This window comes from Ailuropoda melanoleuca, chromosome 8 (genome assembly GCF_002007445.2).
Source record: "Ailuropoda melanoleuca isolate Jingjing chromosome 8, ASM200744v2, whole genome shotgun sequence".
NCBI lineage: Eukaryota > Metazoa > Chordata > Mammalia > Carnivora > Ursidae > Ailuropoda > Ailuropoda melanoleuca.
Genome location: NC_048225.1, coordinates 82,095,803 through 82,122,226, shown reverse-complemented (window position 1 = coordinate 82,122,226; position 26,424 = coordinate 82,095,803). Strand labels below are relative to the sequence as shown.

The 26,424-nt window shown below is 35.8% G+C and overlaps 1 protein-coding gene across 3 annotated transcripts in view; it reads right to left on the bottom strand.

The window, feature by feature from the left end:
- Positions 1 to 26,424, bottom strand: part of RALGPS2 (Ral GEF with PH domain and SH3 binding motif 2) — a 158,137-nt gene that overhangs the window by 14,478 nt on the left and 117,235 nt on the right. For 2 of the 3 annotated variants that reach the window (XM_034666777.1, XM_011220946.3), the window contains exons 9-17: positions 20,476 to 20,613; positions 19,388 to 19,478; positions 15,285 to 15,352; positions 13,783 to 13,918; positions 12,848 to 12,999; positions 9,258 to 9,312; positions 6,753 to 6,830; positions 5,070 to 5,175; positions 2,328 to 2,420 (exon numbers count right to left, since the gene is read on the bottom strand). In XM_034666777.1, coding sequence (XP_034522668.1) covers positions 2,328 to 2,420; positions 5,070 to 5,175; positions 6,753 to 6,830; positions 9,258 to 9,312; positions 12,848 to 12,999; positions 13,783 to 13,918; positions 15,285 to 15,352; positions 19,388 to 19,478; positions 20,476 to 20,613 — 917 coding nt within the window. The remainder of the gene's footprint in view (positions 1 to 2,327; positions 2,421 to 5,069; positions 5,176 to 6,752; positions 6,831 to 9,257; positions 9,313 to 12,847; positions 13,000 to 13,782; positions 13,919 to 15,284; positions 15,353 to 19,387; positions 19,479 to 20,475; positions 20,614 to 26,424) is intronic. The other variant, XM_034666778.1, reaches the window with a different exon arrangement.

The following is a 26,424-nucleotide window of genomic DNA, read 5'->3' as shown; positions in this document are numbered from 1 at the left end:
CCTAAATATTTCAGCATGTATAGCCTAAGAATATATTTCTATATAACCACAACAGAAGTATCTTAAGAAATTTAACAGACACATCATTTTTATGAAGTCCGTATTAAAATTTTTTCAATTGTCCCAATTCTGACCTTTGTAGTTAAAGAAAAAAAAATTACCTCCAGGATTCAACCAAAGAACACATATTGCATTTACCTCTCAGACTCTTCAGTCTCTTTTAATCTGTAACAGTCCTCCTGTTCCCCCCACCCCCTCCATCTACCAAATTTTGGTCTTAAGAATCCAAGCCAGTTGTCTTATAGAATGTCCCAAAGTCTGGATTTGATTGTTTCTTCATGATTAGATTCAGGTTAAACTCTTGGCAAGAACACCACATAGGTGGTGCTTTGTTTATATAATATATTTTACTCCTTTATCTGTTGCTTATCTATAGCCATTATTTTCTTCCAATTTGTATTTTAATTTTATTTAAAAATGATTTTTAAAAGTTTTTCCTTCATTGCTTTTAGTCCTAAGCCACATCTCTTCTAAAACTGATTCTACAATATAAACATGAGCCTGTCTCTTTACCCTCTATGTTCTTGTAATTTCTTCTTTAACCTGAACAGTTTAATTTAAGAAGATTAGGAATACAGCCCATTTCCTTGGCACTCAATGTGATTTCTTCACAACCCAATATGCTCTAATTTCATTTGGCTTCTTTCTAATTAAAGTTAAGGGGGAAAAAAAAACATTTAATTTTGAATAGCTACTTCTTCATAATCGTCAACTAAGTGAAATTGAGCCAAGCATCTCAAAGTGGCTTTGTGAAGAGTTAACTATATCTGAAAACAAAGGATTTAATTTAGCTATAGCAACCTTTTGTTCCTCCCTTTGAGGACAGCAGTATTAATCAGAGGCAATTACTTTGCAAAATGGTTGGGTGGAACGAGTCTGTATAACTCTGTGGGGTGTGTATTAGTCACCTTGACCAGAATACAAAAAACAGCCCTTTACCTCAATGTGAGGACTGTACCTAAACAATGGTAAAATAACAGTGGGCAAAAAAGCCAAAACTTCAGGGGTGCTTGGGTGGCTCATTTGGTTAAGTGTCTGACTCTTGATTTCAGCTCAGATCATGATCTCAGGGTCGTGGGATCGAGTCCCACGTTGGGCTCTGCACTGGGTGTGGAGCCTGTTTAAGATTCTCTCTCTTCCTCTGCCCCTCCCCCAGCCCTCTCCCTTTCAAAAAACAAAACAAAACAAAACAAAACAAAACAAAACAAAACAAAACAAAGCCAGAACTTGAGAATTTGTATGATTCCATTCAGGTACAGTTCAGAAATGAAGCAATGTGTTGTTTAAGGAAGCATATATGGTAAACTCTAAAGAAGAACAATGATTAAATGTGAAACTCAGGACAATGACAGGTGTGGGTATGGTGAGGAAGGAAGGAAGGAAGGTGATACTATCTTACGGCACTTATGACACTCATTTAAACCACAAACATACTCTTCTATACCTCTGGTTTGATTTTAAAGAACTACAACTGTAAGAATAAAGAAGAGCTTCTCTGAATTATGCAATGTCACTGGATAATTTATACACAGTAAAAGGACTTCATTTTTTAGTGGATTACCTTTCCTCAGTATGGTAAACCACTTAATTTCACTGCAAATACATTACTTAGAAATAAAATTCTTCTCAAGGGGATTTTATTAATGCAACATGGAAAATTTTTTCCTTTCAAAAACTGTATCACTAGCATATAAAAACAAAACAGCATGCAAAAGATTTATAGGAAGACTCCACATTTGGAGAAAAGTGCACTGAGAGGCTTCTTCTAAGTAACATGCAACACAACAGAGTAGACTACAGTAAGCACAGTAACTATTATTCCTCGTCACTGTTGAGGAAAACCACTCCGTCCGAGATGGAGGTGGACAGAACTTTCGATGATGGTCCCAATTTTTCACATTTTACAGATTATGAACTGAGACTCCAAAGCAATAATTTTCAACTATTTTCTGAACAAGAAACCCAGGCTTGGGAAGGTTTTGATGCCAAGATAGATAGTGTTCATGTGCATTTTTGACCTTTTGATGGAAAAATAGCATTCAAAAAAAGAAACCTCTAAATATGGAAGTTATTCCAAGGCCTTCCCTGGAATGCTCTTACTAAATAAAAATAATTCTACCACAACACTCACACAAGGAATAGATGTAAGAACTTCTGGATGAGAATATGGAAAAAATGCAAATTGCTGCACTCCATTAGGACTACTTTCTTTACAACCGTGAAGAGGCAACTGAAACTCTGCTAGGAGTCAGAGGAGGAATACTCACATGCTTTCTTTCTGTAGCTTTTAGAGACTTGGCAGCATAGTAAAAAAGCTGTGTCCCACACAAAGCTGCCCAATACTTTGTCCACGATGCTACCTGGAAAGACAAACACAGGAACATACATACTACCACCCGCTTCTCAGTTTCCTTACTCAGTGCCAAGGACCTTCAGCTCCGCTCCAGCCACCTGAGCCTAATCTTAGAGTTGAATCACTTCTGAAATCTTCATCTCCCACATTCCTGTCACTTCCACTGAATATGCTTGACTATACTTTCATTCAGTAACTATTGGTTTCATCAAAACCATAGCACTTCTTAACACTATCTAGCATTGCCGCTGCCTCCCCACCCCGTACCCTCCCTCTCCCTTCTTTGTATTTAGCCAATACCACACAGTCCAGCACTACATCCATTCCCTTCCAAATACCTGACTCTCACTGTCCCTCTCTCCTGATATAACCCTAGCCCTACTTAAATCTAACCATCTGATCACTGGGCACATAATAACCAAATATTGCTGGAGAAATCACACAATTGTACCGACTGATAAAATGAGAACGAGCAACCTCATACAGCAGTTAGTAGTACTTCATTCTTACCCCATCAAGTCACTATACTCTTTCTCTCTGGAGACCATTTCATTCCTTTTCTTAAAAATCCCAGTACTCCATCCTCTTACAGTAGCACTGCGCACTTCCCCAGAGAAAAATAGGTGAAATCTCATGAGGACTTCCTCACCTTCCCAGACCAATTCCATCTAACGATCTGTTTGCAGACCCACCTACTTAGCCTTTCTTCCTGCTGCAACGGAAGAGTTGACACTGCTTCTATCAAAGGAGAAACTCTACCCTCCTTTCTTGCTCTAGATTCCTACTACCTCTCACTCCCTGAAGAAATCTCCTTTTGTAATTTACTCCTCTCTCCACTGTTTTGATTTCTCTCCCTCTCCCATCATTACAAAAATGAGGCTTCACAGCACTCTCATCTTTGAAAATCCCGCCACTGCCCCATCAGAGAGCACCCAATTTCTCTGCTTCTGTTTACAGCATAACTTCTTGCAAGGGGCCTCTAATCCCTGACTCTGCTTCTCTCTTGCCCATTTTCTCCTCAACTTACTTTCAGTCAGGCTGCTGCTGTCAAGGTCACTGATCACGGACGTATCTCAAAGCCTCTGTTCTTACCACGGTCAACCTCTTAGCAACATCCAACACAGCTGGCCACTCCTTCTTTCTTGAAATACTTTAACCTCTGCACTTCTCCGGTAACAGTTCCTTCGTTTTCCTCTCTGCTTCTCATAGCAGGCCTTGGTGTGTTGCAGAGTTCCATCCTCGGCCCTCTTCTCTTCCCTGGCTCTACCTTCCTCACGAACGATCTGTCTCACCCGGCCCCACACTTCAACTACCATCTGCATGCTAGTAACACCCAGTCTCCGTCGCTGGCTACCACCTCTCTGCCGAACTTCTGAACTGTACTTTTTAGAGCCAAACTGACATCTCCACTTCTATGCCTAAAACCCCTATTAAAGTGAACTTAGCCAAGACTTACCAGCCCTTTCTTGGAAAAACTTTCCCTGTTTTGGTAAACGTTCCCAACATTCATCCAGCTCAGGCCCCAACCCAGGAACCACCGTCATTTCCATGCTCTCTCAAACACGGCACCTAATACATCATCAACAACCCTGTTCTCTGACTTCGCCTCCTCCACCTGCCGAGCCTCAGCTCTACAGGCCTTCTCGCCGCCTGAACTCTGAGCCTCACGTGCTAGCTCGCCTGCTGTGTTCAGACGGCAGCTCGGATGCCTCACTGTGCGGACACCTCTCCTCATCCTCTCACCTGCCATCCCGTGACCTCACTTCAAGGGCTTACTTTCTATTTGTCTCGCTGGAACGTCATCTGCACAAGGCAGGCACTTTGCCTCATCCTGTCTGCTGCTCTGCTTCTAGCATCTGGCGCACGATAGTGGTAACGCCTCAACTGACACGCTACTCCTCGTTCTTACTAGCTGGCCTTCTCGACTCTGGTTTACTGTAACGTAAGCAGCAAAATCAGGCTGCTTAGATGTAAACCATTTTTACATTTTAAGAAGCTCTCGTATCTTCAAAAGTGTTAAGTTTGGATACACGTTGAAGTTTTAATTCCAAACTAGATAAATTATACTATTATTTGAGAAAAGAAAAAAAAAAGTCTTCTTTCTTTAGCAGCCAAACCACTTGCTGCTCCCGGGGAAGAAGAAACTTCTATGTCATGTACAGAAGGTTTCGTGCCATTAAACTTTTATCATTTAAAAAAATATAACAATGGTTTGGAGGACATTTACTATCTGGGTTTTATTTCATGAAGGAAAATGAAACTGCATTACAGAGATTTAAATAAACAACTCAGGACTGACAAAAACAAAACTGGCTGCATTCCACTTTTTAGGGTTGTTACTCTCTATTATTTTTACTAAACTTATGACTAAACTATTTCATAACAGCATATGCTTTCAGCATTCTCCGAGAAATGGTCCTGTGTAACAGCGACATTAGGGGACAGACAGCAGCACAGGAGCACCTGGATGGACACGCCGTCAATGGAGCATCTGCCTCCAGTCTAAATGAAGAACCGCGGGGAGGCAGACGTGCATTTTCCGTTATTTCAAGTGTATTACACATCTGGTTTTATTTCATTGTTCTCCTATTTTTAGGGTCCTACATGTTTGCTTATTTTCAGAGGTATGTTAAAATATAATACAATAAGCTCTTACTGTCGGCTTTTTGCCTTCTTTTAACAACGTTTTTCTCCTGAGAACACCTTGAATAGTTACAGCTCCCGGATATAAATGTACTGCCAAGTCTTCTGATTCTGCAGAACTATAACGGAATGAAGAGAAGAGCACGTAAGACCTTCTGTGTAGAGTAGTTACAAAGCAGGTACTTCAGTGAAATGTCATTACTCTTAACTTCAAAACTCTGTTACATGCTCAGCATTAGAAGACACTGACACTTATGAAGGCTTACTGATCTGAAATTTATAAGCTGTCACAAAAATTTAATCAGGAAGTTATTAAAGTCAGATGGTTAAAAAACACACACTTTATTACATATTTGAACAAGTATAATTTAGAAAGAATAGAGTAATTCACTTCAGTGAAGATTAAATTAAGGATTTAAGACTTTTTCTTCTTCTTAACATGCCACATTTGCATCACTGTTGTAAACGTTTTTCCCCAATAGAAACTTTAAGTCCTGGTAGGAAAGGTGAGGATTCTTTTTGTTAGAAAGTATTTAAGCATATAAAACTCAAAATAAAAAGAGCAGAAGCTCAAAAAAGGAAGAAAATAAAAAGAAAACCCATGCTTAATTTAGTTCTAAAATAGGTGAGAGAAGTAATATAGGCAATAACAACATGTTTAAAAAAACTAGCGTACTGTAATAAATTGTAGTAACATTTAAATGCTGTCAGTGCGTAAGGGTTTGATTATAGCCTAACAGCTCTCTAAGGAAGGAATAACTCCCAAACTCAAGATTTCCTTCTCACATATCTTCAGAAAACCACCAGAAATAACCAAACATTTAAATATCTTTCCCCAACTGACTTAAGAGTCCTATATTTAAAACAACAATAACTTGTACGAATCCATTAAAACATAGAGACTAATAAAAATCCGTCATTCTCTGGAGATCTGACATGATCTGCAGAACTCCTACAAGAGGGAAGAAAACTGAAGTTTGCCAGTTTATCCCTTTATTCTTTAGGTGTCTTCAAAGTGACTTAAAAACCTAGAGACCACTAGAAATTTCATGCTATTGCTATTATATTAAGGCAGGTATACACAAAGAGATTAGACACCAAACTGATAACTTCTGAAGGTGGCTACTGTATTTGTAATATTATGAAGTGGTTGATTACCCATTACCAGTAACCTCCAGCCCCACATCAATCTAACATTCTCATTTCCTTCCGTAGCTAATATGGTACAGAAAGAGACCTGCTTTAACTAATAAACCACTGAACAAAATTGAGTTTAAAAGCACAAATATTATTTACTGAAATAGACTTGTCTAAATTCAGGGCCTGCAGTTTATATGAGAAATTCTTAACAAAGATAAACTGAATGGAGACTTACTAGCAAAGTAAATGCTGTGACAGTAGCCTTTGAAAAACAGATTTCTGTACTGCTTATCCAAGAACTAGCCGCCTTAAAGAGACCTGTGCAGTTACAAGGCCACCACGTCGGAATTATTTTGCAATCAGCTCAGTGGATCAGAAAGAGAAGTTCAAATTTATCTCTAGATTAAATCTTGGAAAGAAAGCTTTTGTGGGTATTTTTTTAGTTTTTAAACCAATTAGTTGAGAAAGAACAGAGATACTGTGAGATCACACCCATTTAGCCAATCACCAACACCAGAGGGGAGTTCTGTGACCCCTGAATGCAGGGGGATTGTACCTGCTGGCCTTCACGTGGCTTCGATAGCCATTTCGTGCCACTCGTGTCACCGGGCCGAGAGAATGGTATAATCTGTTCCTGTTGGATTCCATTATAAATTGTATATATTACACATGCTTTTATTCACACAATCAATACCTAGAACAATATAATAATTTCTTCCTGCAGTACAGCTTTCTAAATCCTACAAAAGGATAGTATGTGGTTGCTCCTCTTTTTTTTAAGCATGCAGCACAGATTTTAAAAAAGATGTTTTCTTCTACTATTGACTCTAGAAACACAGGTGTTAGTATATACCATACATTTTATATACATTTGCTTTCACAATCTGCTAAAATAATTAAAGAGTTATTTATAACCAGTACTATCAAAACCTGGAAAATACTTCAAAAATCCTTTTGTTTCTATTCCAGTTCTTGGATTCCAGTTTAAAAATGGTATCTGGATTTATATAAATAACTCATTTTTATTATATGTCCCTATGAAGACACCTAAAAGCAATGTGGGCTGTAAACATAAAATTAATGTGGCCTAAACACCTATATCTTCCTCTCTATCCTTTACATTAAATCCAAGAAAACTAATAAAAGAGACAAGCTGAGTAATAAAGGCATTATTTTATTTCCACATCAACTGAAATAAATGATAAAGCCAATAAATGATAACAATGGTCTGAGATAATATTTATCCAAAATGGCATGTGATACTTAACAAAGGAAATACACACACACACACAGAGAAACACCAACACTTCTTTGCCTGGGAAAAGCCAAAGGTAGCACTGTTGATAAATGTTATTTAAAGTAAAAAGCATTATTTTAGCCACTTAAGCAGCAACATATTTGATGTCTCTGCAGGAAATAAGAACAGAGAGTGATATGTTTAACATTCAGAGAACTATTTTCAAATTCACTATCTACAAGCAGTATTTTAAAAATCCTAGTTCTTTATTTACATTTTATTATTCCATGTCTGAATCTTGTTGGGAAGTATTAATTTGCTCTCAAAATATTCCAAGAGCCACAGATTTAAACTTGGCACAAGTACAGATTTTTTTTAGCTGCAAATGTTTGCAAAGCAAAACACTTGTCGTAAAAGAAATATATTGTTTTGAGATGTGAGGGTAACACCATGAAATACTGTCTTCAAAAGTAACCTGCAGGGATGAGGACAGATTACTGAACACAATACCATCCTGGTTACTCACTTATAACTCATGCAAACTGAGAAACAATTTTTTTCATCAATGTTTTTAATCTAAAGATTACAATACACTCTATAATCAACATATGATGCTCTTCCTAGAGGGAAAGAACTAGAATAACTTGTACAGATAGTATGCAAGAGGCAACTTGTGTTTTTCTTGTTTCAGGCAAACCCTAATAAAGAGACTGAATATTTGTAAATGTTGGAAGAGAAATAGTATGCAACTTGTTTTAGTTGTTAAGGCCCCCGAAAACAAAGAATAAGACTTGGGAACACTGATAACGAGAGCAGAAAGGCGCAAGACTTTGAATGCTGGGTTTACAAATAAAATCTTAATCACATAATGCAGAGAAATCTTCATGAAGTTTCATCAAGAACAAGAATATAATATTCCAATTAAACAGCATGAAATTAACCAATTCCAATATCATTTACATATAGTTAATAAAATTGTTTCCTACTAAAAAAGTGACTGGTATGGAGTTAGGGAAATAGTTTCAACTCCATCAATTTTAATATGGCACTGAAAAGTCAACCTAAATGACACTCTGAGGCTTAGAAACTTATGTTGCTCAGTTTATATACAAAAGAGAGCAATTATTTTGGCAAGGGTCAAGCACCCTGTAAATATGAAAATGGAAGAACTGAAATGGTCAAAGACAATATAAAAGTCTTAATGGATGTTTAGTAAATAAATTATTTGCACTGTTTGGTTTCATTTTTAAAGAGATCTTACATTCAAAGATCAATGTAGCATGGTATTTGCTGCAGGCAGATGACAGCTTTTGAAGTTTAATAATAAAGGAGAAGGGAGCATGACTTAAAAGTATTTCAGTATAAATCTGTGCACTCTGTATAAACTCTGAGTTAACGTCAATTTAAATTCAAACATCAAGCTGCTTTACCTATAATTTAAAATTTACTGAGTCAGTCTGCCCTTGACAAGGTAGGAGAGAATGACGTAGACCATGCTACTAAATGCCTTAAAATGACTTAAATGAACTAGAATTTAAGGAAACAATCTTAAACACGTAAGTAGGCAAGTTGACTACGACTTTTATATTTTATAATTTATAATTTTAAAGGTGCTAAAATTCAAATACGTGTCAAGTCACCAAATAAACATATTTATTAGCTAAGACTTAAGTATCAACTTCTACTTTCTGCCGCCAGTTGGAAGCTTATAAATAGACCCTTACAGATCTGTAACAAATATTATCTGTTAACATGCATATGATCATTACCTTTTAAGGAAGACAAACTAAGTTTGAAGCAGTTCAAATGAACAATTCTTCTTACCTTTCAAAAGCAGGCCATGAGGTCTCTTCACTTAGTTCAGAACCATCACTGCTACCTAAAATCAAAAGTCATTCTGTTTTTTAAACATCAGAATTACAGTTTAAATTTCATATTTTAAAAATACATTCTTTAATTGTACTTAAAAAATGATAGTCATGTTATTTGTGGGTCAACATCCACATAGTAACTCTTCATTCCAGTATTAATGCTGCTAGGCTCATAATGCAATAAGTTGGAATCTGGTTGACAAGACTGCCCAAAATAACAAAATAGCATAAAACATTTTTGTAGGGTTACTTATAGCTCAGATTCATTATGTTAATAAACAATTTTCTACCATCAGAGAATGTACATAAACACAAAATTTTTCAAAATTTCAAAATTTTGTCAAAACTTAAGATCAATATAATTGTGAAATTCTTAGACGTTCATGCTATACTTCTTTCCCTTTTCTTCCTTTCAAAACCTTTTATTACCCTAAGGATAAAAAGCTTAATGAAATTTAATTTTTGCCTTCAGAGGCAAGGTAGAAGAGGATGGAATCCCTAAATTGAAAAAAGAAATGGTGCCGTAACAATCTAAAAACTTTCTCTTTAGCTAGAATAGCAGTTAAAATATAAGTTTTAAGTTAGCTAAAGAAAAAGCTGAGGGAAATAAATCTGGAGAGTCCAAATCAGCTTACACTGATTTAAGAGTTATTTTAAAGATAATTCTGGCTCTCAACAAAACTGATTATTACTCTGTCCCTTATATATCAGGTTGAACTGTCTATCAGACTTTCACACCAGTGTTCCTTAAGAGACACAAACTCCAATGCTAAAAGGTTCACATTGTATGTGATTAATTAATACCTTTCTATTTATGTAGAGTGGCCCTCGCTATATATGCTAGCCTTGGAAGAACCGAAGAACAGTAATTGAAGAACAGCGTGGTTCAGATGAGAAACTGAAGTATTCTGTTGGTGGTGGTAGGGTCTTGGAGATTATCTTTTGATTTGTAGCATTATGTGGTAAAGACTGAAAATTCAATCATAATTAGTATGATTTATTTGTAGAAAATATAAGTTTTTCTAGAAGAATGAAACTCAGAGTGGATATGCTTCTCTTAGCTAGGCAAGACCACTTTAGGTTAGCTAAGACGCCTGTACCACATTAGAAAATGTTAGAGGCCACTGTCCCAAGCACTGGTTCATTTCTCTGGAGTACCTTCCTCAAATCTCTGTGGTATAGACTAATATTGTATATTAAAGTTACAGCTAAGGAAAAAACCCTTTTGTGATTATAAATTCTGTGTATGTAACATCTACCATTTATGGTTATAAATTTACTTTCTAGAATACGTAGCTTTAAAACAAAAACCATGCAAGGTAATGTCTATGTCTAACGTTCTAATTTGCAAACAAGGATGTAACAAGCTTTATTGTTTACCCACTTAACAGCCTTAGAATAAATAAAAAATAAATACAAAAGCAAAAATTAAAAGTCTCTTCCTTTTTTTTTTTTTAAAGATTTTTTATTTTTAAGTAATCTCTACACCCAATATGGGACTCAAACTCACAACTCCAAGATCAAGAGTTGCACATTCTACCGAGTCAGCCAGGCGTCCCTAAAATTGTCTTTTCCTGTTCTAAAAGAAAGGCCTCCAAACTGAGACACTAACTGTAAATGAATGAAATAATGAGATAAATAACTATCTTGTGATAACCAAAAGAACATCAGCGGAAAGTAAAAGCCACAGATAAACTAAAGAATTACCAATATAAAATTTATGATGGGGAAAAGTCAAATATTATATATACTTAACTGAGAGCTGTAATTTAAAAAATTATTATTTTTTGGTTTAAGTGGCATGCCAGATTTCATAGTGCAACAAATTTTTAATGGGAAAAAAGTTCTTTCTCCTTTGCAAAATTACTGTGTATTATTTTTCAGGTTGAGGTTGATATTTGCATAATGACAGCTTTAGCATTAATGAAGAGGTATTTGAGGTGGCCAACTTGTCTTCTATTTTGTGAATTTTGTCATCACTTAATCATTTGCATTTATCAAAAGGGAACTTTGGAATTAAAAAACTGCTGATGTTGTTGGAAAGCTCTAAATCAATTTTGTTTACAAGGTCTGGAACTCTCAAGGATTAAGGAAGTCAATACGTTTAAGAAAATGAACTCCTTCTTGGATTTCTTTCCATTACTATTCATCAATATTGAGATGATCCTATTAACAATAACAGGCTTGAACAACCTGGCACTTAATCAGAGAGGAAGATATTTTCCTCCTTTACTCCTTTTTAAAAATAAAAAAAAATATTATAGGAAGGTTTTTCTAATAATCAAAAGAATGCTCATCTAAAAGATTCAGAAAATAAAGAAGTTTAGGAAGTAAAAACAAATCTTCCTCATAACCTCACATCCCTTTCCAGTATGGTCCTGATTTTCTGGTCCCCTTCATCTCTTTTCCCCGGCAGCTCATTCTCCAATCTACTCCAATCAGGGCTCTGACTCCACTATTCTATGAAGCAACTCTTATTAGGATCACCAATGACTTCTATCTTGCCTAATGCACTGATCAATTCCCATTCTCACCTTTTCTTTTTCTTGCATTTGATAGAGATACATTAAATACTTCCCTCCTCCTGGAGATACTTCCTCTACTGGGCTTTTGTGATACCACACCCTGATTTTTATTCCTATTTCACCGATCCCTCCTTCTTATTTCCTTGGATAGCTCATCTTTAAAAAAAAATACTAGGGGCACCTGGGTGGCGCAGTAGGGTAAGCAGCCAACTCTTGGTTTCAGCTCAGGTCGTGATCTCATTCATGATCATGAGATCGAGCCCTGTGTCAGGCTCCGTGCTAAGCATGGAGTCTCCCTGAAATTCTCTCTCCTCCCTTCGTCCCTCCTGCTCATGCTCGCTCTAAAATAAATAAATCTTTTAAAAAATTTTTTAAATAATTTAATCAGACCTCTAAATGTTAGCATGTCTTATTTATTTACACTCTCTCCCTTGGTGACCTCAACCAATCCCATGGGTTGAAATACTATGCTAACTATACTAACTCCTATACTCAATATCTACAGACCTAACCTGAACCAACTGAGCTCGAGTCATACACTCAGTTACCTGACAACTCCATGTGGACCAAACAAGTCCAAAACAGGGTTCCTAACTCCTCAAACCCAGTCATCCTTCACACACACCTCACCACCTACAAATGCTTGCTCTTCTCTATTTATTGTACTACGTCATCTAACTAGCTGCTTAATCCAAAAACTTAGGAGTATACCAACTCTACCCCTTCCCTCATTCTTACAACCAAACTGTATGAAGTAACCAATTCAACCAGTCTACCTTCTTTTCCCACCATTTCTCAAATGCCTCCCCTTTTGGAGTCAAAAACATCCAGCAGTTTTTAAAACACCATGATTTACTAACTTCAATAGCTACAAGTAAGATGATCCTGTATCTAATTGCTATTTTGCTTTTATCAAGTTTTCTCTACGTATATTAGCATTAATGACCTTTTTCCCAGCTGAGTTTTATTAAAAATCTCATTTTTATAAATCAAATCCTTTCCGAGAAGTATTTCTCACCTATTGATATTCCACTAGAGAGAGTAGAACTTTCAGCTTGGCCTCGAGATGGTGCATGGGGCTCCATGACGCTATCATCTAATAGATGTCTTGGCCCTGCATTTGGGAACGTTGCACTCTTAAACTCTGCTGTGTTCATTTTATGAATGAAACTGGAAACAAAGAGAAATATTTTTCATATCTTTTATTATTGTTGGTAATTCAGGATATAAAAGATACTCTTACATAAAGATTCAAGATATAGAAGATTTATCTGCTATCCTGAACTGACTTCTGAACTCTTATACTAATAAACACACAGATTTTACCATAAAAGCCTCAAATTAACAGTTTAGGGAAAATATTTTAGGAAACCAGGCCAAACTGTATCTTATGTAAGAGATAATATTTTAATTTCATCTTGAGTCTCAGGTTTATTAAGAAATTGTTTTGCACTCACTTTTGGAAAATAGCTATTAAATTTTCACAAAAATCATGGCAAAGGCGAACTATGGGCCCCATTTTGAGTAAACAATCTTGCAAGGTAAGATGTTAAAAAATCAGTTTCCTTTTCATTATATTTAGGAATAAAAGGAGTAATTTTTATAGACCTTTATTTATGGTGACTTATTTTGATTAAGACAAGCAATGACTGTTTTGATCTAAAAGTTGTAATTTAAAAGGAAAATGGGATATTGCTTTCCTGATTTTATTTATGATGACTCTGTAATATAATTCATTTATATCCCCTGAATGTAGGCACTGTTGGGAGAAGCTTATTTCCAAATTAAGGTAAAGGAATAACTAAATGCTTCTAGGCAAACAAGGTATTTTACAGAATCAGGAAAAAACTACTGTTATATGAATAAAACTATGTTTAACTAATAAAATATAGAGACAACACATCCAACTGGAAACAACTTAAAAAGTTGAAAGAGAAAATGAAAAATGCTGACTTATAACCCAAGCTATGGCACTTCCTGTGTCCATGTGGAATCAGGTTCCTAGGGGACGGCGGTGTCTGTGGTAGCAGGGCTCCTTCAGCTGCCATGCTCTTTCTTCCACTTTGTGGAGATGCTCCAACTTCAGGACCTAGGGGTTAAATGCAAAAGAGAGAGAGAGACAGAGAGAGAGAAATTTTTAAATGGTTTCAAAAGATTTTCTTTTTAATCCCTTGATAGAAAATATAAGACGTGGTTTAAATTTTAAGATAATGTTAATTCTATTTAATTCACTGAACATTAAAGTAGAAGAGATGGGCTCAGGATATCACATCGCAGATAAAGCCTGGACCAATCACTCAGGAGTCCCAGTTCAGTGCTCATTTAATTTTACACATTGCTTCTCTCTCTTGGTTTCAGCTTCTTCTTGGAGAAAGAGCATGTAGGGCTGGTCAAACATTCAAGTTGGAATTTCAATCTATTTTGACACTGTTCAGACTTATGGGAGTTAAAAAACCAGAACTTGAAAAGTATATGGATTTGTAAAATATCACTTTAACAATGAAAACAAAAGCAAAATTAAGAGATTCAGACTGCCATGTTTTCCACTGGTTATAATACTCTCCCCCTAGATATCGTCATGGCTTGTCCCCTTGCTTCCTCCATATCCTATTGGATGGCCCTCCAAATACTTATAGGATATGCATTATTATGAAGCTTAGTGCCAAAGTCTGCATCTGAAATTTTTTAAAAGGTACTTATTAATAATTTCTTAAATAATGAACAATTCTCTTCAATTTTATATTTTTAATTATGTGTGGTATACAGATATTATCCCCATTATAATGCAACAGGTAAATTATGGGACTGTGGCTGTTTTTTGTTATTTTCAGTGCTTGGCCCAGTTTATTAGAGTGAAATTTCTAAAGCATTACTAAAACTGATTTCCATAATTATTCAAATTGTAAAATTTTCTACGCAGACCACAGAAATTTTTAATGTAATCAACCTTCATTGACCATGACAGTATATTCTTTTTTCTTTTTTTTTTTTTTAAGATTTTATTTATTTTTTTGAGAGAGAGAGAGAGAGAATGAGAGAGATAGATCACAAGCAGGGGCAGGGGGTAGAGGGAGAAACAGACTCCCCCCTAAGCAGGGAGCCTGATGCAGGGGTCCATCCCAGGACCTGATCATGACCTGAGCTGAAGGCAGATGCTTAACAGACTTGAGCCACCCAGGTGCCCCCGGACAGTGTATTCTTAATTAAAAAAGAACAGATATTCATAAACACTTACCTATTTTTTTCCTGTTTGTTGAACGTATTTTCCTTGATTAGTTTGCTTGTACATTACTACAAACTCCAAGTAACAATTTAATTAAAAAACCCGAAGAGGTGATATATTTTAATACCAAAAATAAATGTTTGCATGTATTATAAAATGTGCTAAGCATTTATTCTTTCTTATTGGGTTATCTGATTTATTATTCAGTAATCAGAAAAAACTATGCACTAACCTACTAAATCTTCTCTCGAAGCAGCAGAGCGTGGTGTGCTTGTCCCTGGCTCTATCTTTAATGAAAGCCTGAATTTTAAAAAGAAACAAAACACAAAAAATGATTAACATCTGACAATACTAAAATTATGTATTTCCTCAGAAAAAAATTAAACATTTTAATAAAATAATCTCAGCTATATATTTTTCTTCAAGAACAATCTTTAATAATAGTAAATCTCTTATCTCTTTCATACAAAGCATATCTTACGGTTATTCTAGGAGATATTAGGGAGGGAAAAAACATTAAAAAGTAATATTTAAAAACAGGAAAATCTCCCCAAACTATCCAATGTTGCCAAATGGTTCAACACATTTAAAGACATTTGATGAATGACTAAAAAGTGATTTTAACTTGAGGTTATACTGATACCTGACATTTAAATTCAAGAATTTTCATGTATATTGATAAATGTATTACACAAATTACTTCTAGAATTTTTACTGGATGGACAAATGGCTTCTGCAGCACTGAAAATTTCTGAAACATCCCCAAAATAATTCAACTTCTTAAAAGATCTTCAATAATAAAAAAGTTGTTTGCAAAATTCTTGGTAAATCCCTGTCCTAAGTCAAAGTTTATTAGCTGGTACTTATGTTCCATTTAGGATAATATATTCAGTTTTGAGTTCCACAGCAAAAAGAGATTATGACTCCTATCAGAAGAAACTATTTCAGGAAAAAGGATAATAAAGCAGTTGCAGAAAATACTTTGGTATAGTCCACAAAGCCTATTATTACTAAGTATTTGTCTACATATTAGTACTTTTTTAAAAAAGCATTCTACCAATTGGGAGTTTTTAAATGAAACTGCACAATACAAGTGCTATTCATCATGATAAATCTATTACAGGTTCTTATTTCCTTGATAACCTCACAGAGAATTATATACAATTATATTCCAATTATTTGACAGTATAAAATTCAGTACTGAACAGATGTATGATTAACCAGAACTCTCTGCTCTTTTTCTTTCTACAGAGCAGTTTACTTTAACTGTCTGGGCTACAGACTAAACTGAATTCACTCATTTGGTAAGGAGTTACTGAACACATGTTTTGTGCCGGGCACTGTGCTCTGCATTGGAATAAGACAGAGACTAAGGCAGACGTGGTCTCCCTACCCTTCTGAAGCTTACAGTTTAGTACGTGGAGGACACAGGAGTAAACAAAGGAACTACAACTTCCTAACGCAGAACTGAAACAGAAGGGAAGCTATAGGTGAACCACACTGCCGTGGGTGGTATAAAAAGCAGAAGCATCTTAAAGCACAGCAGTGAAGTCAGAGGTCAGCTGCCTATGACATCATCAAAACACCACACAGTAACAGTGATGCTGGGTCCCTGAGAAAAGGGATTACGCTCAGTATTAAAACGAAGAACTGTGACAAATTTTCATCCTGATTAAAAATCATACATACTGGCTGCCTACAGAGGAAGTTGCCTAAAACAGATGCCTTAGATAAACAAAAGGTAGTTTTTTTAATCTCTCTCGTCATAAAACCATTCGTTCTAATCACTTTAACAGCTCTTGTCTTAAAATGCTGATTTTCAGCACAGTGAACCAGTAGCTTCATCCAACACAACTGCATCTTTAAAAAACTGTCTCCTTCAGTCTCCCACCTGCTGCCCCCAATACCACCAAGGGACTTAGTGTTCCCCCAAGCAAAACTGTTTCCCACCGGAATCCTTTCATCATTCCATCCCCTGGAGCCCTTTTCCTCCCTCTTTCTGTGGAGATATCTGTTAAGATTAGTAAGCCTCAGGTGACACTGTCTCCTGAAGCTGTTCAAGTTTCTTTTTCCCTCATTTTTCCCACTTAAAGCTGAGTTAACTGTCTCCCCCGGATCTACGTTCCCACAGCATCCTGGGCATAGCTCATATATCATAGTAATGTTTGAACTGCTTTGTCATCATGTTTTGTGGATGTGTTTTGTATGAGACTTAAGGGCAAGAACAAGATTTTGTTTTTGTAATCCTGGCAACTGGCACAATAACTCACCTATGGCAAAAGCTTAATAAATATTTGTTAAAATGAATATAATGGGAAGGCTATTCTGGTTCTAGCTACTCATGAAAACAAAAATCAGTACAACAGCATCAGCTTTCCTGCAAAAATGAAGGTATCTTACATCAGTTTACAGACAGTTAAAACTACTTAATGGCTTAATTAGCTATTATCTCGTTTTAACAAAGTAAAAATTTGCTTAAATAAACACTTTTACTTTCACGACAGTCAATAAAAATTTACCATGCTCTATAACTATGCAATAGTTTCTTAGGCTTCACTTCTACTGAATAGTTTAACTTCTTTTAAATCCAACAAGTTTGAGCCAGATACAGAAATTTTTAACAATTAATGAATCATATTTTGAGTTTTAAGATAATCTTTGTACCTCACTAGACAAAACATGAGTGTTTTGTGCTATGTCAGTGATTAGAGCTAAGATGGAAGAAATAGTGGTAAATGTAAAATACAGACCATCAAACTCAACCAGCTCATAACCTAGGGCAACAACAGATTTATGGAAAAACTGCAGCCTTGAAAAGCTGATCCACTGACCTCATATATTTTCAAATGAACTACTATGTAACAACCTCTTATAAAATAAAAATTGATATAGAACTATAAAGCGGCAATATTATGGTGTGGGGAAAAAGATGGCAATATGGTTGTTTTTATTTTTAGTTTTTTAAAAAGGTTTTTATTTATTTGACAGAGAGAGAGGGAGAGAGCGCACATAAGCAGGGAGAGGCAGAGGTAGAGGGAGAAGCAGACTCCCCGCTGAGCAAGGAGCCTGATGCAGGGCTCAATCCCAGGACCCTGGGATTATGACCTGAGCTGAAGGCAGATGTGTCTAACTGACTGAGCCACCTAGGTGCCCCAATAAAGGTGTTTTTAAACATTAATAAAATTTTAGATACATTTAAATATATATTATCTACAGCTTTAATCTTTGAAGAAAAGTTATTCCTAGTTGTTTTCCAGAATTTCTAGCCTTTTGTTGGTATTAACTTTATTCTTCAAAAACTATTAAAACTTAATGGAAGAAAGTTGATGATCACTATCATATAAGAAAATTTTTATATACTGTATTAATAGTGAAAAATTACCTAGTCTCTCACTTTGATAAGTCTTTTAAAAGTAAGTATGTATAAGTATGACCTTTTATTGGAAAAAAATATTTGTGAAAGATACACAGTTAAATTTAAAAGCTTGGGAATAACTGGCATAATAAAGCTAAGCAAAAATTTTTTTATTTGAAATTAACAAATGAAGTCACAAGAAGCATCAGAAGCCTCAAGAGAAATAAGCTCTTTATCCTTCCATCTTTTGGGAAAAAACCCTGGCAGTTAAGATGTACAGTATACCATTGAAAATAAAAATGGTTAAAACTTAAAAATCCTTCCCACCTTGGGCAGAATTGTAGATGTTAAGAAGGAGGAAATGGGCAGCTATATTTTAAAAGTGATTTAAAAAAAAATTTTTTTTAATTTAAAGTGATTTTTAAAATCTTTAATAAAAGACTTGCTATCATAGAGAAAAGGGTAAGTGTGGTGCTGGACACACGTCTCTACCCCAGAGGTAAGAAGGTTCAATATTCTCTCAATCCACAAAAACAATTAAAAACAAATTCAAAGATGTGTCAAAAATTACCAATGCAAAAGGAGTAATTTTCCTATTTGTAGATAGTTTCATTAACTTCTCAATCTATTATAAGATAAATTTCCATAGAGATTCAATGCTTGAATATAAAGAAAGGAAGACATTTATATCGGAATTATCAAACATCAGCTCTCAACAACTTGAGAAAAGTGAAATACTTTTAAACAAAAGAACAGATGAAGTATTTGTATATTGTCTCAATCATTATCAATTGATTAAACAGAAATACACAAAAAAATAAAAAGAAATACATATCAATACTTTTACCACTGTAAACATATAATACCTGGATTAGGCATTTGCACGATACGATGTAAAATTCAGATGTTTAAACACATGGGGACGAAAGGGTAGAAGACAGGACAAAGTTAAACAAACCACTTTTCAAGATCCAACCTACTTGTAGTTATCATCTTCCACAAACTTCTGTAGTTCTTCTATATACTGAACAGAGTTCAGATATTTTTGGACGTGAGGCAACATGGGGATATCTAGGCAAAATGTGATAAATAATTATCTGACAAAGTAGATCTTAGCCAAAATTTTAAAAGTTCATCTGAGAAAAATATACTTAAAGAAAAATTAAGGCTGCATGGCATCAAAATTTAAATTAACTCTAAAAGGACATTATTGATGTAGATTTTATTTAATGTAAAAGTGATGGTAATTTAAAAAATTACAGTTGCATGCTGTTTGTATAGATTAAAAACAAAACAAAACAAAACACCAAACATACTCTGGTTTGTCTTCAGATCATATAAAAAAAAATCTAACAGCTCCACTTACAAAATCTTACATATTTGATATATTTCCTCCCCCACATACACTTTTAGGAAGTTTTTAAGGTTTTCTTAAAAGTATACACACACATAAAATAGTTTTAAGATAAATCTATTTTAAATAAATTGGATAATGTAAACTCAGTTTAATATTTTAAAAGTATATACCAATAAGGGTCTCCTTATTCCCTATCAAACTGAAACCATTCAAACATTATAAAACATTTAAAAAAAATACAACTCTTTTTCTTATCATCTGGGCGTGTGTAAGCACTTTCTACAAATGTGTTTCCATAAAATACCTCTTGAACAAAAAATTGGTTATTTATTCAATAATGAACTCAAGAAAGCTAGTCAGTTGTTACAAGGATCATAGGTCTTAGCTCCTTCCCTAACTGAAAAATATAAGAACTATTTACATAATAGATCAGGGATATCAAATGAGACGAAGATAACAGAAAATAATTTTAAAAATTATGTTAGCAAAGTTGCTACAAAGGAGCAAAAGATAAAACTGAAAATTTTAAATATGACATACTTTAATTCCTTAAAAGCAAGATCTCAAACAGGACACTAAATATTACACAATTCATTATTTTCCTTTATAATAGGATGATGTTCCCTGCTGTGCAAAAAACGGCCATCAATTCAGGTAAATGAATCAACGGAATCACAGCACAATGGTGCAGTATTACCCCCAGAAACGTACCATATTCACAGGACTGCTGTAAATCAGAAATTATTCGAAGGATGTTATTCATCAAATTTGATCTCTGCTCATTTTCTAGAATGCTGCCAGTTGACGGGTATGCTGAATCAATGTATGTTAAATCTGACAAATAGATACCTGAAACAAAATGAGATGAGTGTTTTCTTATTTGTAGTTTAGAAGAGTATGATAAAATGAAGAAGAGAAAAAAAAAAGCTATTTTATAGCTATATTTTAATATATGCTGTATTTAGGATTTATTGTTATTTAATATACCACAGCCTTATTAAATCATAATCACTGAGGCCTAGAATTCCATGGATTTGGGGTCAGACATGTAAATAATGTTTTGTAAATGTTCTCTTATGGTGCCATTTTGTTTGTTTTTAAGATTTTATTTATTTATTTGACAGAGAGAGAGACAGCCAGCGAGAGAGGGAACACAAGCAGGGGGAGTGGGAGAGGAAGAAGCAGGCTTCCAGCAGAGCAGGGAGCCTGATGGGGGGCTCGATCCCAGGACCCTGGGATCACGGCCTGAGCAGAAGGCAGATGCTTAATGGCTGAGCCACCCAGGCACCCCACCATTTTGTTTTTATTTACATTTTAAAGTTTACTTATTTATGATCTCTACACCCAATGTGGGGCCTCAAACGCACGGCCCCGAGATCAAGACTCACGTGCTCTACCAATTGAGCCAGCCAGGCGGCCCTATTAGCTTTGTAACAGTTCACATGGCATTCGACATGAGGTGTTTGTATATTGTCCTGTTCTGAAGATGGACAGTTGGATTTCTGAAACAGAGCGTGTGAGTACAAACTGAAGTTAACTCTTCCCCCCCACTGTGACCCCGCTGCCCCATTTCTCTGTACCAACAAAAATAACCTCCAAAATAACTTGGATCTACCAGTTCCAGACATGCAAGGTCACACATGTAAAGTGTGTAAGACTATAGTTAAAGAGAAAAATATACTTTCCTACATTTTACCTCATTACCCCACGTCCATGAACTTTCAGAAAAAACACAACCGATGTATCACATACACTGCCTTCCGCAAAAGCCCTATTTTTTTTTTCTCATGCCATTTCTTTCATCTTGACTGTTTCTGAGACTCATCTGTCCATCTCAGCTATATTTTATATCCAGGTCGGTGTCAACTGTTCTTTAGTTTTCTCACAGATTCCAAGAAAGGAATTTAGAAACTCTCTACTGTAACCCCCTCTTTTTAGAGATGAAGACTCTGAGGTCCACAGATATTAATGCCATGTGAACTGTCAATAACAGAGCTGGAGCTCAGAGTATACACCCGTACTCTAGTTTCTCTATTACATGCTGCTATAAATTCACACAGTATCTATAATACCATTCACTTGCTAACTGTTACGACTTTATAATCTGTTTAAACTCTCATATTTATATCTTATCTGTTCATGACTATAAACTCATTTAAGGCAGTTGCTCTACCTTGCACTCTAAGAAAATGAAAATCTTGTGCAGTGTTTTGACAACAGGTGCTTAAAACAACCTAAAAGGTTGCCATGGCAATCCTTTTACTCATCCTATTCATTCTTTTTCCATTCAGGAAATCTTAATGGTATTCCTTAGGCCATCCATAAGTACTTCCTTTTCTTTAGAGACTCTCAACTTTTGTTTTTATTATAATGATATATTTTTTTATTATATTATGTTAGTCACCATACAGTACATCCCTGGTTTCCGATGTAAGGTTCGATGATTCATTACTTGCGTATAACACCCAGGGCACCATGCAATACGTGCCCTCCTTACTACCCATCACCAGCCTATCCCATTCCCCCACTCCCCCTCCCTTCTGAAGCCCTCAGTTTGTTTCTCAGAGTCCACAGTCTCTCAACTTCTTTTTTAAAATGACTTCAAATGAATCTTTAGCTTAGCTGCTTTTCCTTCAATCTCAAAGGAAGAAGAATCCCCTTCTCCTTTCCAAATATACACTGTGACTTTGAATGTATCACTACAGCCTCCTTTAGAACACCTGCTGTTGCCTCCACTGTCACTCACCCGCCACGGGATCCTCTCCTGGAGCCAATGCATACACTTACACCTCCTTTCTTGAAGAAACAAAATCGAGGTAATCCTTTGATCTCTCCTCCAGATAGGAACCCTGCCCTTCTCCCCATAACAAACACCTTGAAAGAGAAACAGGGAGGAGTCCAGGACCTTCACTTATTTTATCCTTCACCTCTTTTTAATAAACTATTTGACACATATAAAAGTTTACATGTATCAGGAAAAATTACAATGGACTCTAAAATAGGCCAAAAAAAAAAAAAAAAAAAAGATCACCAGGTGTCCTATTCCAGTATATCTTCCTGGACTTTTTGAGCTATTTGACAACTCTAAGTTTTTGAAAACTAGTAATAATACAAACTCCTGTCCATAAAAATGCCAATGCCTTATGTCCAATAAAATGTAACTGATTAATGCTCTACGGATGTTGACCCGTTTTGCAATTATATGTGAATTCATTTTAGCATTCTTTAGTGCCTATCTGGTATGTGTGGTACTTTGAATTCCCTCCTGAAATGGTTGCAATGTCTTCCTGATTCCCTCATAAATTTAGTGATTTAAATAAAACCTTGACGTGTTTTCATTTTGTATCTGTGTAAGAATCATGATTTTATCATTTAAAAAAGTATATTCTAACCCATGTAATATTGGTGGTTATCAAACAATATAATAAATACTTGTGAATGACCACGCAGGTTAAGAAATACTGTTCGTTCCCTGTATCATATCCCTGCCTGCCTCCAGTCCAGAGAAACTAGTCACTATTTCAAAACTTAAGATTATTCCCTTTTTTCCCCCAAGACACATGTCTGTATCGCTGCACAATATATTTGTTTTTGCTTATTTCTGAGCTTTAAAAAATCATATTTTATACATGGGTGATTAAATTCAATCATAACATTGGTAAACACAGGTACAGTGCTTTACAGGTGTTCATCAAATTTTTAAAAACATGGCCTTCTGTGATTGCTGTCTCTATTTTGTTTCCAGCAGTTATTTGTGTTCTTAAATGCAGCTGCGATTCCTCAGATTGAGAATTAACCTGTAACTATATCACAATTTACTTACTCATTCGATAGACTTTTAAGGTTATTTCTTCCCTCCCTCCACGTTGCTACTGACATTCTTATTTATTATATTTCCTGGGACACATGTACAAGAATTTCCCTAGGGTATCTATCTACCTACCTATTTATCTATCATATTATATGTATGGCATTTATTAATGTTTAATTTTACATTGTTTTTTAAAGCTTTATCAATTCATATGGCCACTGATAGTATGTAAGTTTCTACTGATCCACAGTTGTGCTAACACTTGGTATTATCAGTCTTCTTGACTTTTGCCAATCTTGTGGGTATAAAATAGTATCTCCTTGTGTTTTAATTTTCATTTCCTTGATTGGTAATGAGGTTATGCATTTATATTTCTATGAAATGTCTTTTATCCATTTTTTCCTCTGGGTTGTCTTTTTCTTATTGATTTCTACGTTCTTAATATATTGCAGAAACCAATCCACATGGCAGTTAAATTTTACCCACTTTTCAACCACTATATAGTCTGAAATCTGGGGTGCCTGGGTGGCTCAGTCTGTTGGGCGCCTGCCTTCAGCTCAGGTCATGATCCCCAGGTCCTGGGATCGAGTGCCACATCTCCCACATTGGGCTCCCTGCTCAGAAGGGAGTCCGCTTCTGCTTCTCTCCCTCCCTATGCCCTCCCCTCCTGCTCCTGCACTCTCTCTCAAAAAGATGAATAAAATCTCTAAAAAAAAAAGTATAGTCTGAAATCTGTATCTCGCTGCTGAAACTTATTCCAGCAAAAGTGTAAGGGACCTGCTCACTATTCAATCTTTAAACATCTCTCTTGGTCTCCTCCAGCTGCTTATCAGTGTCTCTGCAGTATTTTTATCATTCCCTTTGTTCCTTGACGCTCTATTGGCTTGAGCCTTCCTAGCTTCCCTCCCCACACCCCCTCCATTCTGCTTTTTCCTCATGTCTCCTAGAAGTTGGTTTTTTCCATGGTTCTGTCATTAATCTCACTCTGCATGTACTTTTCTGGAATATCTTACTTTTTTTTTTTTTTAAGATTTTTATTTATTTATGCGACAGAGAGAGACAGCCAGCGAGAGAGGGAACACAAGCAGGGGGAGTGGGAGAGGAAGAAGCAGCCTTACAGCAGAGGAGCCTGATGTGGGGCTCAATCCCACAACTCCAGGATCGCGCCCTGAGCCGAAGGCAGATGCTTAATGACTGAGCCACCCAGGCACCCCTGGAATATCTTACTTCTGTAGCCTCAACCATCACCTAATTACTGATGACTTTTCAAATCTCTCTTTAGAACTGAAATGCCAAACTAATCTTATTTGTCTCGAAACACCTGACATCCCGAATTCTTACCTTGGTTAGTGATATTACTAATAATTAAAGTTAGAAAGTTCAAAACCACTCAAGTGAAAAGGCTCAGGAGAAACTATTTATCTCGTATTTTTTCCTAGATTAAGCTATTAGTGAATACAACAGGATCACTAAATGATCATGTATTAGACAACATATACCAGAGGCTAAAAGCTGGCATTCCATCTGTCCCAATGTTTTTAAAACTAGGAAATATCATAGGAAAAACCTAAGTGACTCTCTCTTCCTAAAAAATGGGGAGATCTGGCAACAACAAGGTACAGCTGAGATGGGTGCAGATTCCACTGCTCAAGGATGCCAGTTTGTCCTAACTCCCATTTTCCTTTGTTATCTTACTTCTGGTTTATTTCACTTATTACATTACCTGCCTGATTCTTGTGAGCATTTGTCTTTGCAGATCCTTGAGTTTGTAACCCCTGGTATACCTATGTATATCACAGAATTTGAAGAAACGATTCTGTGAAAGAGGTAGAAACGGGGCTGACTTTAAATAAAGAACATGGATCGGCAAAGGGATAATGGTAGAACCTATCAGAAAGAAAAAACAGTTCAAGCTAAGGCAACCAGGAGGGGAAAGCACATGGTGTATACAGAAATTAGAAGCCCCCCCAACTTTTATCGAGAAGCAGCAATCAGTAATTCTAGGATCCAAGGAGAGACAGGTGGCATAATGCTTCGGAATTAGATTCAAACCCCAGCTCCACTACTTTGTAGTGGTACCAAATCAGTAAAGATGCCTAAATTTTTGTTTCATTAGCTATTGAGTTACTTAATCAACATTTCTGGGTTTAATGAAATATAATAGCACAGTTAGTACTGAACAGTTACTAATTCTCCCTCTAGACTTTTCCAAATCCACATAGCCAGTGGGGAGTCAGAACTCTCTTTTTTCAGGCCAGGGTTATGTTTGCTTTTAAATCTCAAAACATCAACTACTAAGAATAACCTTATTCAGACAAGAGGGGTCATGTTTTTAAAATAGGAGGAAGTGACATTATATAATCAGAATTTTTTGAAGTATTACATTTCTGCATTTTATATATAGATTTCCACTTATTTTTAGTGATTATATATATGAACAGTTTTATCTTAAGCGACATTACACAGTAAAATATATCACAACAACATCAGGTTTCGCCTATGTTTAAAACCTTCTGAAATGGCAACTTAGTAAAATGTTTTAAAATTCTTCTAGCTATAAAGAGTATTACATTATTTAGATGTGGCTGCCTCCTGACAAAGTCTAACTCTTGTTCTCTGTAACAAAAAAACAAACTTATCAGCCTGTTACTATTTCTGAGGAGTACTATTTTTTCAGTATTCAAGTTAAAAGATCTCTGGCCAGCAGACTAAAATGTTGGTTTTATAATTGCCCGCTGAACTATGATAGTTTGTTTCCAGATGGTGCCCTTCCTTCAACCTGCACACAGTCTCTCCTTGTTCAGAGCTATTCAACCTCCTGCTGATCCCACTACCCCCACCCCTATTTC